The following is a 13,705-nucleotide window of genomic DNA, read 5'->3' as shown; positions in this document are numbered from 1 at the left end:
AATGTCAGGAAGTTGTCGGTTGAACCTCTTCCACAGTATTTCAGCCACTTAGGTACCTCACTAGACCATATCACATATCAATTAGTACTGCTTAATTAGCAACAGGCCCATGTAAAGCAGTGACAGAAATATTTTTAGAAAGTTGTTTATACCTACATCAGTGTGTGTGTAAGTTCATATTTTTAATATACATTCTGAATGCTAAGAAAAAACTGTAGTATGACATTGTTTTAAAGCTCCAAATTATCCTTAGAAACTGCAAGCCAAATTTATTATTGTGATGTACAGTTTGCAATGAAAGTAATCTTGAGAACAGTAGATCGTTCCCTCCACATATGAAAAAAGGCTTTTAGAAATCCTCATTGATCAAACTGACATTTACCAGAGATTATTTCTTATTTAAAATATGGACGTCATTAATACCCTACATTTTTATAAATACGTAATGACAAACAGTAATAAAAGCATCTCTTTATTTCACCCACACCCCAAAAAGATTATTCTGTAAAGGTCTGAAAACACATATTCCAAACTTACCTAACAGCACCATATTCAATAAGAGTATATGAATAAAGATGGCATTAGAAGTTTTCCAACACAAAAGTCAATCATACCCACATACTTGAAATTCTGTGACTATTTTCCTTAAAAAGGAAGGTTTTGGTACTGGGTTCTGCACAAAGGTAAACGTCTGACTATCTGATGAAAGTGTAATTACCAGTAGTCTTACAAAAGGTGTCAAGAATGTAAAAACACTTAACAGTGGTTTAATTTCAAATACTTGCAATAAAACCAAGGCATTATTCTATATGTAATAAAGCATCACACAGGCAAAAGTGCCAATGTATTTATTTAGTGTTTCAGGTGGGGTAGAATAAGTTTCTACAGACACAAATAGCATTACCTTTTCCTGCTCAAAAGCAATATTCCCTCAACGAGCAATGCTAAGATTAAAATATGCCCAAATCAATACCAACAGAGACATTTGTCAAATTCCTGACTCATGCCTACCTGGTAAAAGTACTGGTTCCAGTTTTTTAATCCTTGGTTCTGACGCTATATTGTCGTCAGCCTGAAGGAAAAGAAAAAAAAAATATCATTTACTTAAGGTTTAGAACTTTACCATCAGACACAAGCCTGATCTGCTTGTACAGAAGAAAAAGTTGTTTTAACTTAAAAAGTTCATCTTAAGGAGCTAGCATCCAATCGTAGCCAGAATTTTTAACAATTTTGAGGGCGTTTAGATTTGTACCAAAAGAATAACTAAATATTAAAGTTTAACAAACTGGGTAACCCAAACTATCACAAGTCACAGGATGAACAAAAACCAATGTGGCTTGACACCTGCTGGTTCAAGATCTTCAACAAGTTTTACAGATATAGACACTCAAAAAACCCCTCTCTACTAACTTCTAAAATGCACAACTTTCCAAATTAGGAAAGATTTCAAAGCCTAGAACACACATATGCCTACTTGCACTTCAGTTTCAAACCTTAAAAATTAAAATCTTCTACAAAAAGTCTGAAACCTTTGGTGAAATCACCCATGGGTCCTACAATGATAGCAATATAATCATTTCCCAGGAGTAGGAATATCCAGAACTGTGTTACATCGACATCTCACTTTTACTAAGAAATTGTGAAAAACAAAAATCAGTCAACATGTCAAACATGTTGAGGTCCTGTCTTGTCTAAAGTAAATAAATATCACTTTCTGTCAAGTGCACATCCTGGTGGTTCTCAACACGCTCAGTACTATATGCGCTAAACATAACCGGTAGATAGACCTGGTTTTCTTATTTATGCCATCAGACACGTGAGGCGATGGCTACAAGTGGGAGTTTATAATTATCTGCACAGCAGAGCAGCGCCCGCTGCTTTCTCCTCATCCCGCCCAGCAAAGAGAGCCCAAACACCTGAAGCATGACACAAAACCTTCCAAAATAATCTAGCACGGGCCGATTTTAATGAACACAAGACTTCATTTTGATGGAAGTCCTGCTTCCCGAGCACAGAGCGGCGACCCGGAGGCCGAGGGGCTGCCCCCCGAACCGGCTGCGCAGCTTTTGTTTCCCGGTGCACGGAGGGCCCGGCAGCCCCTCCACAGGTGCGGTTCGCCACCCTCCGGGCCAGCGGGCACAGCCCCGGGCCAGCGGGCACGGCCCCGGGCCAGCGGGCACGGCCCCGGGGCGGCACTCGGCCAGGGACAGGGACGGCCCGGGGCAGGCAGGGCAGGGAGGGCAGGTCGGTAATGGCAGTAAAAGGCGGTTACCTGAGGCAGAAGGTACGACTTGAAGGTGGATTTGGGCTGCTTGAGGGAGAACATTGTGGCCGCCGACGGGCGGGCCGGGCCGGGCCGGGCCCCGGAGGTGGTGCCGACACCCGCCGGCTCAGGCCCGGCGCCCGCGGCCGCTCGGGCTGCGCTCCCCGTCACACCGCGGGGGCGGCCCCGGCGCACCCTCCTTCCCCAAGGGAGGAGCCAGCGGCCTGGGCAGGCCCGGGCTGGGGCCGCCGCCGCCCCGCATGGAGCCCCCCGCGGCTCCCTCCGCCTCCCCGGGCCGGCCCAGCAGCGGCTCCTTGGGCGGGCGGCGGCCCCGGCGGGCCGGGCCGGGCCGTGAGGGGCGGGAGCGGCCGCGTACGGCGGCGCGGAGGGAACAAGCGGCCCGGGGTGACGGGCGGCCGGCCCGGTGGCGATGGCCGGCCCGGGGTGACGGGCGGCCCGCGGCACCGCGCAGCCCCGGCGCGGCCGCACTGCCGCGGGCGGGTCACCGGCCCGCCGGGCCCGGGCCTGCCCCTGAGAACGGCCGAACGCGGGGCCTGCGGCGGGCGGGGCCGGCTGCCGAGGCACAGGATTGCCACAGTTTGGCCTCAGCCCCGTGGGAACTGAAAGCCCCGTTCGGGGGCCTGCAGGAGTTGCCGCTGCCCAGGGCTGTCTCGTAAGGCAGCGGTAAAATCCAGGTCCGGCGTGGTGGAGGGAGTGTGGTGAGACACTGGAACAAGCTGCCCAGGGAGGTCGTGGCTGCTCCATCGCTGGCAGTGTTCACTGGCAGCCAGCTTCTGTAAGGCCTTGAGCAACCTGTTCTAGTGCAAGGTGCCCCTGCTCACGGCAGGGTTTTGGACTGGATCGTCTATGCTTCATCCCAACCCCTTGACATTTTGTGACTCTGTGAATCCCTTACTGCTATGGAGTTCTTCCCCTGTCACCCTTTACACAAGGTGCACACATTACAGCCCTCTCAGGCACGTGGCATGGCTCTTGGGTATGGTTCTGTGCAGGGCCAGGAGCTGGACTCCGTGATCCTTGTGGGTCCCTTCCAACTCAGCTTACTGTGATTCTGTGATGGCTGGATGGTGCCCCGGGCAGCTGCTGCAGTCACCCTCCTGCTCTGCAGCCCTGCTGACTGTGGCGTCTGCGTGTCGATCCAACACCCATGTAACTCCCTTTAAACTTTCTAGGCACTCGTGTTGCTCACCTGAGCTTCTCCAGGACACGGAAATAAGGCAGGCACCTACCTAAACTGCCAAAATCCACCACTGCTATCTCTTTTAAGTAGGAAACTGATTAACTGCTCTTGTTTGCTTAGTGGCCTATGGCTCCCATAAAGGTCCATGCTGCAGGTGATTATATGACTGCTCTGAACTTGGCCTCCGCAGTGGAAATACATCCTTCATAAAAGCAACAGTTTGGATGGAACTGTGGTTTAATAGAGAACCCTACATCAGCTGTGAGACTTAAGGAAGTGGGGAGAGTCTGGATTCTCCTGCTGATGATCCAGTCACAAGGGAACTGGGTCAAACCACCAGGTCTCTCCAGGTTTTGGAACCAGGTCTGATGCGTTCAGTAGGGTGGGAAGCGCTGGACCCTGGCTACTGGTGCACCACAGTCATGATTCCAGCTATGAGCCAAGCAGAGTTCACACAAAGGACTGTGGTTCAGGGGTGAGAGTTGAAGGCCAGGACCTGACAAACAAACTGCTGGGGTTTTGCAGCCTCACCATATTAAAAAGCATGATTTTGGTCAGCATACTGTCATGAAAATGGAACAGCTCATGTGCAGTGCAATATTAGTAAAAGCCTGCTACAGCATAGTATGATGTACCCAAAATGATGCATGCAGCACTCAACATCAGCTGCAAGGTCAATATCTTCCCTCATTAATAGGAAGTATATTATATTGCATTATAGACCCTGGGAGTTTTTGTGAAGTCTGAGGGTGTCTGTTCAATGAAAGAACAGACTTTAGGGCACAATCTGGATTCCACAATTTAGAGGTCATGCCCCACTGATTGCAGCAGAAAGGTCTGATTGAACACTGAGGAGGGAAACAATTCACTGGCACCTGCCTAGACTGAGGAAAGCTCATTGAATGTGTATACATTCAATGCTGTTCAACAGCCTAGGAGGGAGCACCCTGCTCTTGGACTTGCAGATAGAGAAGATAAAGCCAATCCAAGTGTACTTTTCAAAACAAGTGCACCTCCTTGCACAAAGGTCCCGTTTTATTGCTGTTGGCAGACAATGCCCTTCACTTTCTCCTCTATTTTCACACATACCACTTTTATTTTATTCTGCAAACATCATTGTCTAAGTGGGATTATTCAGCCTGGCATGATCTCATTCCCCAGTCCATTTTAGAGAGTGCACTGTGCTGCAGATGCTGCTGATGGTGTAAAGCTGAGTGCTGTGAGAGCAAACCACAGCTCCTCTCATCCTCTTTCATAACCTAAATCCTTTGGATGTTTGATAAATGAGAAATACTGCAGGACTAGCCCTTATCTTTATCCTTCTTTAATGAAAGTTTTTGTTCATATTCAGAACACTGGTGAAAGAGAATTTAACTCAAAAAGAGGGGAAGAGAAAGTGAGGGGTTGAAGAAGGCAGAAATTGCCCAGACTTGAAAGTGCACATAATGAATTCACCAGTGATACTAAAAATTATGATTATTTACACCACATCAGAATTGCAAGAGTGTTTCTGCATCAGCACAGAGACTTTTTAGGAGTAGCTGCAAAAGCAATCTTACTCATGAGAGGATGATCACAGGATAGCAAAAATTTCCATTAAGGACTGCACTGACACATTGAAATTGCAGTGCTGTTCTGAAAAGGAGCAAGCAAAAAAAGAAATAAGCTCTCACAAGATTTGTGAGGATTGTTACTGGAACTGATTACAAGTTTTCACTGAAAGAGTTCTATGTCAGTAGGAGAAGGAGCCTGATTTGGCAGAATTGAGTACTTTGGAGAAGCAAGTTAATTGTCACAACTTGCAGTGAGATGCAGACAGGCAGAGCAGGATGGGCAAGTAGAGCAGGAGAGGCAGGGCGGGGCAGACAAGGCACAAGGGCAAGCAGGACAGGCAGGGAAATCCTCTGTTTCCTTTTTGGCAATGAACTCAACTGCCTGCCCATCTCTGGCCATCCCAGCTCTGCCCCACTCACTCACTTTCTTCAGTTCTGCTAAACCAGAGATTTTTGAGAATGCCTTTGTTCTATGAGAGCAGTCTTGAAATAATGGTAGGAAGACAGCTATGCAACAAACCCAGCTGAACTGAAAAGACTGCAGATGTCTGGTGTTTTTTTTTTTCTTTTTTTTTTCACTCAACAGAGTTATTTTCCTTGCCTCTACCTTGTCATTCAGTGATGCCTCCTGTGTGCTAGCCTGAGCAGGCCCCTTTCACTTGGCTACTCTCTCTGAGAAGCAGCCTGACCTGCTCTCCCAGTGGTAACCAACACTGTGTGGTTGTCTCCCGGGACTCTTTTTACATACAGTGCCACTCTTTGTGACAGTGCAGATAATTACCTGTTAGCTATGGCTGGGGTGCATAACCTGCTGTGTTCAGTGCACACTCAGATTAGGCACCTTCCTAAAAGTCCTGGTGCAACCTCCCAAGGCAGCTCTGAGGCTGGGGAAGTGCTTTGGCTTGTGCAATGCATGAGGGTTGCTTAACTGGGGTTAAGTCAGAACAGATTTTCACAATGGTCCCTTTTGATCTCTCAGCAGATTAGAGAATGGCTTTCATTAGACATGTTCAAGAACAGGTTAGACCACCATCTGCCACTGATGCTATTGACATAGCTGAACTTGCCTAGTGCAGATGATCTCTTCCAGGCCTGTATTTCTATGGCAACTTACATGTTTTCATAGCTCTCTGAAGACTGGTTCAATTATTGAACTCCAAGACAAAAAGACACAAGTGCTGTCTGATTTCACAGCTGAGCTATGTGCCCAGAGCTATAGCAAATGTGCAGCAAGTCTGTGAAGTCAGGGATTCACTAGTGAAAGTTCTGGTTTTCACTGAAAGTGGTACAGTTGATTACTTTACCTGGACACCTCTCTACTTGTGCACTCAACAGTTTGTGACCCAAGTTGCCTCAGCCTGCACTCAGAAGTGTGGGACTCTGACTGGGGACTTGTGAGTGAGCCAGCCGTACAGATCTGTATTACCTCTTACAGAATAAAAACATAACGCCTTAAATTTATTAAGCAGTTGGTAAAAAACTCCAGTCATTCCTGCATACCCTTGATGAAGGTCTAGGAAAAGAATATTTAAAATGTGTTTACTTACGTAAAACAGCAACTTTGATAGTCTTGGCCAAATATGTACAAAAGACATAAATATATGCAGAGGTTTTAGTTTCTTGAGGTATCGCAGGAAAGAAGCCTCGTTTGCAGGGCACATCTGTGAAGTGGAGGTTGTCTTCTTTGTGGGGAGGTTTAGTGATATGGAACTTTGCTGTGTCACATACGGGTACTCTCCTTGTTAATCACTGTGTAGGTATTACTTGCCTAGAGTTATTGGGTGCTGTTCATGGCACAGTGTTCTACCTTGGCTCAGACTATTTCAAACAGGTATTGTGATAGTGACTATTGCATTGCTGGTGCTTCTAAACTAGAATCTGATCTTCTTCTCATCTGACCCTTTTTGAAGGCTGTTGCTTTGCTCAGCTGATAGCTTGCTAAGCACAGCAGTCCAGTTTGGGCAAGCAAAGGGAGATGCTTGCATCTAGAGTCATGCAGGATGAAGCACTATGGTTTTATTGGGGGCTTCGTGTTGCAGAGACAAAAGAGGAGCAGACACATGAAATGATGCATCCTCTTTTTCATTACTCCAACACCAAGCACTATGTGGATACCAGCACTTAAATATTTCAGCTGAACATCTGCAATGAATAATTTAAAGCCTGCTATGAAGACATCCATTGTGAAGATAGAAAGCACCACTTTGCCACACCTAACTCTGCAGATAAGGCTAAAAGTTGAAAAAAGCAAAATAAAACCGCAGTTTAAAGAAAACCTGTAGCCTTTGTCTCACTTCTCCCAAGGTTTGTGGTTTGTCAGCCTCCAATGCAAAGTACTGCTGGGTACTGTTTTATGACTACCCCAAACCCCCGTGCCTGGCACCATTTGAAATGGCCTTTAAATGGCCACATCAACCAGCTCCTTACATTGCTTTTGCCTTCCTGTCTGGTGCTGGATCACAACAGGGGATCAAAATCCACAATTACGCTGAATTTTCAGCTTAGGTGACTGCTGCATGTGATAGAATAATATCTGCAATTGTTGCAGTGAGAAGAAAACATCCCTGGGGCTAATGTAGCCTCATAACCCAGCAAGCAGAGGCCAATTGCCACTGCCAGTAACAGGCCACGGGCTTTATGCTGACTCTGTAAGGCCTCAGGACTGAGGCTTGTCAGGATAGCTTTGCCTGAACTTGCCTCAACCTGCCTCGAGCTGTCCCTCGTTTGTTTAGCTGTGAAAGCAATTTTTCTAATGATGGGGGAATTCAGGTTTATTTGTAAGATTTAAAGGCCAGCAATGAAAAACAAGATATAACTTTGTAGCTCACATAAAAATGCCCCTAAAGTAACAAAAAATAAGGACAAAGAAACAACATAAACATCATGCTCACCCTACAAAGGACCTCGGATGCTGACAGCTAGCAGTATGTCCTCTATCCTCACTGTAGCCACTGACCATTAGACCCAGAGGAACAGAGCAGGTGTCAATAAACATCAAAAGAAGGGGAAGACAGTTTTTCTGGTTTTCTATCAGTAGCACAGTAGTATTCTTTTCTGTTCTCTCTTCTTCTCTAATTACATGTATCTAGACTAATAACAATTCATATATTGACTGGTAAAATTTGTTATACTAACAATAAATTCTCAACTTGACATCCAAGGCTCCCAACAGCTTTTGAGTGCAACCCTAGTTCAGGCAGAAGTGATCTGCTGGACAGGACAGTGCTGCAGGAGCATCTGTGGGACCCCAGCAGCGTGTCCAAGCGCTGCTGTCATTTGGAAAACTCACCTGCTCCACATGAAGGGCTCCAGCAGCACACAGGCTTTGTGTCAGCCCAGAACACCTGTAACAGGGCACAGTCCTGTTATTCATCTTGCACAGCTAATGAAATGATCCCGTTAACATCCATCTTCCTCATGTTCTTGCTTCCTGACAAGGCCTTGCAGATGTGTTCTTTTTATTTTTATTTAGAAGAACAGATAAATATTTTACCAAAGATGATAGCCAAGCACAGAACCTTGGAAAACATCCAAATAAGCAGCATGGAGAAACCATAGCGGGAAGGTTTCAATGGCAACTTTAATGATTTTGTAAATAATATGAAAAATGGGCTTTCTTGATTCTCAGGTATCAAACTCCAGCTTCTAAGATGGATAAAGTGACTCTGCAATAGAGAGCTTGTGAGGGCAAAGTTAAGGTAGTCCCTGAATGATGCAATGTAAAAAGGGGTAATCCATCGAATCAGGTGCAAGGGTCATGAACCTGCCTTTGCAAATATAACAATTACTCACTGTGTTGAAAACATTTGCCTTGAGGGAAAGGGAAATGTCTGCATTGCAAGACACCGTAAGACGAACAAATTTAAATTACCTCGGAGTAGTATCTCTGCATAGACACAGCCCTAGAGCACACACCCTTTCAGCTTGACCTGCTTCAGGATAGGTCAAGCACATAATAAATCACAGCAATGGAATTCACAGTGACATTGCTGTGAAGTCACCACATGCTTAGCACTGAAGGGGGACACATCTTCCTGAAAAGCAGTATCACACATGTCTCTTCAGAAATGCAAATTCTCTGCCTGCACCCTTTCAGCCAGTATTCAAGAAAGCACGGAGGCAGACATGCAAATGTGTTGGTCATTATTCTGCTTAGTGAGCTCCAAATCTATTATTGGGCTTCTTTGCACATACAAAACCATATTTAAATCTTCTTAAAACAGCTGTATGTCTAAAATGATTCTGCCAAAGGCAGTGTGGTTACTTCACAGTTAATGGCAGAGAGGTTGTCATTCAGTTCATGCTGTGTGAGAGCACAGAAAATATCCAAACCTCTTAAAATCATCCCCGTATAGAAAATTTTATGGAAAATTACTGGCAATTGTTAAGAAAGAAACTTGCTTAGAAAATGTTTGGCCCATGCACTGCATAAGAAGAAACAGATTACTGAAGTGTTTTGACATCATAGAGAAAAAACTGGTATATTGAATTAATTTGCCATATTTTTCATGTGTTTCTTTATAAATATTTTTACACAAAGGAAGTATATAAATACAAAGGTAAAATATTTTCTTTGAAATCTACATGCTATCAGATAAATTTTCAAGGTAAACGCTAAAAAAATCAAGTGGTCAAAACCATGATTAACACACATTTTATAAAGACAATGTAACAAGAGGTATGCAACACGCTGTGTTCCATTCCACAATGCATACTGCTTGTTTAGCACAGTGCTGAAAAGCTGCATCCTTTTGTGTTTGTTAATGAATCCATTTCTGGTGAATGTGCAGGCAAACAAGAAAAAGGCATTGGCAAACTGGAGGCTACTTTAACCACACATACACAATGGCCATGTAGTTGCACAGAACGGTAACAAGGAGTAAACATGGAAGTGAAACAATTTCAAATGTCATTCTGTTTTTACAAAATATCAGGTTCCCTAAAGTTGAAGAAAAGAGAAGCCCACATAAAAAGCAAAATGTCAACACTGTTCCAACAGCAGTGAAACCAGTAAACCTGCTGGTAAGAACCAAGATAGCAAAAATCCAAAAGAAATGAGGTCTGAACTTTGTGAAATGTCTATGCACTTTCCATGATCATTCAGTTTGGTAAAAGTACTTCAGGGTATAAGTATGGATGGAGTATGAAAATATAATGCAAACAATACAAATCAGACCCCATTAATGCATTTGTAGAATCTTCCATTAATTTCTGCATTTCAAAATGCTGTAAGCATCATTATCAAGGAGGACATTGAGACCTGCACTGTGGGACTCATGGTGAGTGAAAAAAGAAATTACATCTTTTCAAAATAGCGTATGAATGAGTCCTGACAGGTAACAAGTTAAGCATAAACCTTTGACCAGCATTCTGTTAACAGATAACATGCCTTTAACTAACTTCCAAAATTGATTGCTCAATGGTAAGCATCCCCTGCAAAGAGAGGCGCTGAATATTTGGGAAATCAAAGTTCCTAGAATTTAACAGGAAGTAATTATAACACCCTGCTATTATGAAGAAAATTATCAAAACTTAATACTTAGAATGCCTCTGCAGAGGCAAATGCTCTGGATACATCTAAGTACAACGTTGATTTCCACACTTAGTCCTCAAAACACTTTTGCTGTAGAGACTTGTTTCTCCTTTGACATTTGTTTTTGAAATTTACTCAAGAAAACGTACCGAATTTCTATTCTCATTTGGAAAAATCTGTATTTTGTTTAGATAGACTCCTAGAAACTGTTCCTTGTTCCTCGTGTCACAATGAAATTGCAAAATGGAAGATGAATTTGTCACAGTAGATTTGCTTCAAGCAAAGATTGGCTGTGTTTTGATCTCACCTCCTCAGAACACCTTTCCTGTTCTGTTTTGATTTGTTTCCCTTGCAGGTATCTAAGAAAAGTCAGAATCTTATTTTAAATATACATGGACTTCTGTTGTAATCTTCATTTATACAAAATACTAATGCAGATCTTGGGTTTCTATTATTAAAATCTCCATGTACTTGATATTCTTAGAATCTCCCTAAACGTTTTGAAACAATAATCACTGTTTTTCAACAGTTTAAGGCTGTCAGCATGCTCTGGGTTGTGGACAGATGTGATCCTGAAAGCAAGATGATGCCACTAAAGTTCAAGGACAGATTAAGAATATGTCTACACGTGGCTTTCCAGGTCAGATCTCTCCAAACACAACTGTATCTTGCCACTCTGACCTATTCTAGTGGATGAAAACTGCTATGTCATGCCATTCTGAAAGAGAAGCTAAGCAGCATGAATGAAATCAGAAGTGAAAGAAGGGACTGCATAACTTTTCCTTGCCTCCAACAATTTTGTTTTGATCTGAAAAACGCCATGGCCACAAAGAAACCAGCTGCATTAGTAAGGATAAAACTAAGGCTGGTTAAAAATTTGTTCCGTTTGAGAAATCATCTGATAAAGTTATTACATTAGAATATAGCTCTTCCTCTAAGAGCTTTTATAAAGAGCTTGTCAGTAAATGAGCTTATGAGGGAGTCTGAAATGGAACAAAGGAAGATCTAAATAGTCAGCATCTCTGGACTGTACCTACTTTTTATCTGCTCCTGAGAGAACATCTCCCTTTTACCCAACCAAACAAGCATTTATTTAAGAATAGAACATGTATCTATTAAGTTTAAAATAAAAGAAATACATATATTCAAAATTCTTCTTTAGAAATTCTTTTTAAAATCGCTAACTTGTTCAATTAGTCACGCTGCTTTCTCGACTGTTGGTAAAACAGGGGCCATAGGCCACTTTAACATTCAGTTTCTGTGGATGCATTTTCTTGGCTGGTTTTCTGTTCTTCTGTGGCACTGCCAAACGCTACCACCAAATTAGTTACACTGCTGGCATGTCCTGGTCTATTTAATTTGTCCTTCACGGACTTGGCTTTCCGGGAATGGCTGTGCAAACTCTTGGAGCGTACTGATGGGAACCCAGGAGTCCTCTCTGGCTTTACTGACAGTAAATTCTCCTTCTCGGCCCTGACAGTGGCAGGCATAGAGGTGTAAGAGGCACTAATACCTGCTTCCCCAACATTACTATCATCATCTGTGTCCATCTGCTTCTCCTCTGCTTGCCTTTCTGCTTCAGAGATCAACCCGGGGTATTCTGGAGGACGCTCTTGAGAAAGCTGCTGCTCAACTTCGTATTTCCACTCCGTGGCCCACTGTTCAATTGTAGAAGGACATACCTGATCCATAATGGTACTATACTCCGAGGTCCAGTTGTTAACACCTCCAACCAGCTTTCCACCTTGTGCAAATATAAAGCTCCTTGACTTCATCATAGTGGTTTGACAAGCACTGAAAGTTTCAGGAGGAAAATAGCGCATTGCTTTGGATTTGTCCAAGGGATAAGAGATGGTTGCTTCTAATTTGGTACGTTCCACTTTTAACTGCGTGTTCTGAAAATCTGGTCCTGCTACTGAGTGACTGTTCATAACAGCATTCATGTGGTTTACACTTTGAGGAATCATTCCATCGCTACTGAAAACCCCTTGCTTTTCACTCCCCAAACCACCTGAACCTGAATGAGGTCTGGAAACATTCTGTGCAATGTCTACTGTAGATTTACCGTGATCTGCTGTAGCACTCGAGGAAGGGAGTCCAGTTTGGTGTTCTGGAACCAGCATCCTTGGGTCTGCTCCATCTTCTTTGGCACCAATAGAGTGGGCTTTTTTACGCATGGCTGGTGACATGGGCGCGGTGCCGTCGTCATAGGTCAGCTCATCGCCACTGATGTGGTATTTGTACATGCTGTAGCCATCAGAGCTGTTCACACTGCTCTGCCTCAGGAGGTAAGCAGCGTCACACTCTGACGAAGCCCGCGAGCGCGTGTACGTCAGCTCGGATTTGTCGATGCCCGCCAGCTTCTCCAGAGCATTCACCATCCGACCAGAGAGCTCTTCCAGCTGAGAGAGCCGGAGGTCGACTGTCTGGAGAGAAGCTTTCATAAAATGTTCTCTTTCATTCACTTCTTCCAGCCTCATAGACATATTTTCAACTCTGTGGAGTATAAAAAGGGAAGCAGAGAACAGAACCTGTAGAATGGTGCAGCAACCCATTATAGGCACCCGGCTCCTGATTTCTTCCTAAGGCAGAATTTTGTGGTGTGTATCATGCCTTGTTCTTTTTTCCTATGTGTATCAATAAAAGGACGAGCATTTTCTTGTTATCTATGCTTTCTGTACACCATATTAGATGGGTATTTGAACTTTGCACTTATATTCATGGCAGGAGAGCCCTTAGGGACAGACTAGTATTAGCATTTCTATGTGTGCCATCCGCTGTGTGCTCAGTTGTTCTCTTTCATTGTGAAGCATCAAATTAATTACATGAAAAGTACTTTCTAATGATATGCTCACCAGGTGACTTAAAATAGCATCAAGCATGTTGTAGAACAGGTTCTGCAGCTGTATGAGAGAGAACCATACACAGGTGTTGATGGGATTGCTTTAGCTCCTGAACTACCTTCCTATTTTGTATCAGCTGAAGGGAGTGGAACTATTGTCTAGCTCAATTAAAATAATAATTTTCCCCATTTTTTTCTTATCATTTATATCATAAGGGATGTGATGGTATGAGAAAAATGCATATAAAAGTAATTAATTGGGATGTGGCTTAGAGATCATATACTAGTAAATCTACTGTGGAAATTAAATTAT

General features: G+C 43.8%; 2 protein-coding genes across 2 annotated transcripts in view; both read right to left on the bottom strand.

Moving 5' to 3' along the window:
* The window catches only part of MTMR10 (myotubularin related protein 10), a 34,815-nt gene extending 32,415 nt beyond the window's left edge, over positions 1-2,400 (bottom strand). Inside the window, exons 1-2 of the mRNA XM_040077208.2 lie at positions 2,273-2,400; positions 1,012-1,072 (exon numbers count right to left, since the gene is read on the bottom strand). Of these exons, the coding sequence (XP_039933142.1) occupies positions 1,012-1,072; positions 2,273-2,326 (115 nt within the window). The 5' untranslated portion in view covers positions 2,327-2,400. The remainder of the gene's footprint in view (positions 1-1,011; positions 1,073-2,272) is intronic.
* A 7,247-nt stretch (positions 2,401-9,647) lies between these two features.
* Positions 9,648-13,705, bottom strand: part of TRPM1 (transient receptor potential cation channel subfamily M member 1) — a 121,366-nt gene continuing 117,308 nt past the window's right edge. Inside the window, exon 30 of the mRNA XM_040077202.2 lies at positions 9,648-13,046. Coding sequence (XP_039933136.1) covers positions 11,795-13,046 — 1,252 coding nt within the window. The 3' untranslated portion in view covers positions 9,648-11,794. The remainder of the gene's footprint in view (positions 13,047-13,705) is intronic.

Source organism: Hirundo rustica, chromosome 13, assembly GCF_015227805.2.
Source record: "Hirundo rustica isolate bHirRus1 chromosome 13, bHirRus1.pri.v3, whole genome shotgun sequence".
Taxonomy (NCBI): domain Eukaryota; kingdom Metazoa; phylum Chordata; class Aves; order Passeriformes; family Hirundinidae; genus Hirundo; species Hirundo rustica.
Note: the sequence above shows the minus strand (reverse complement) of the source record. Positions and strands in the feature narration are given on the sequence as shown.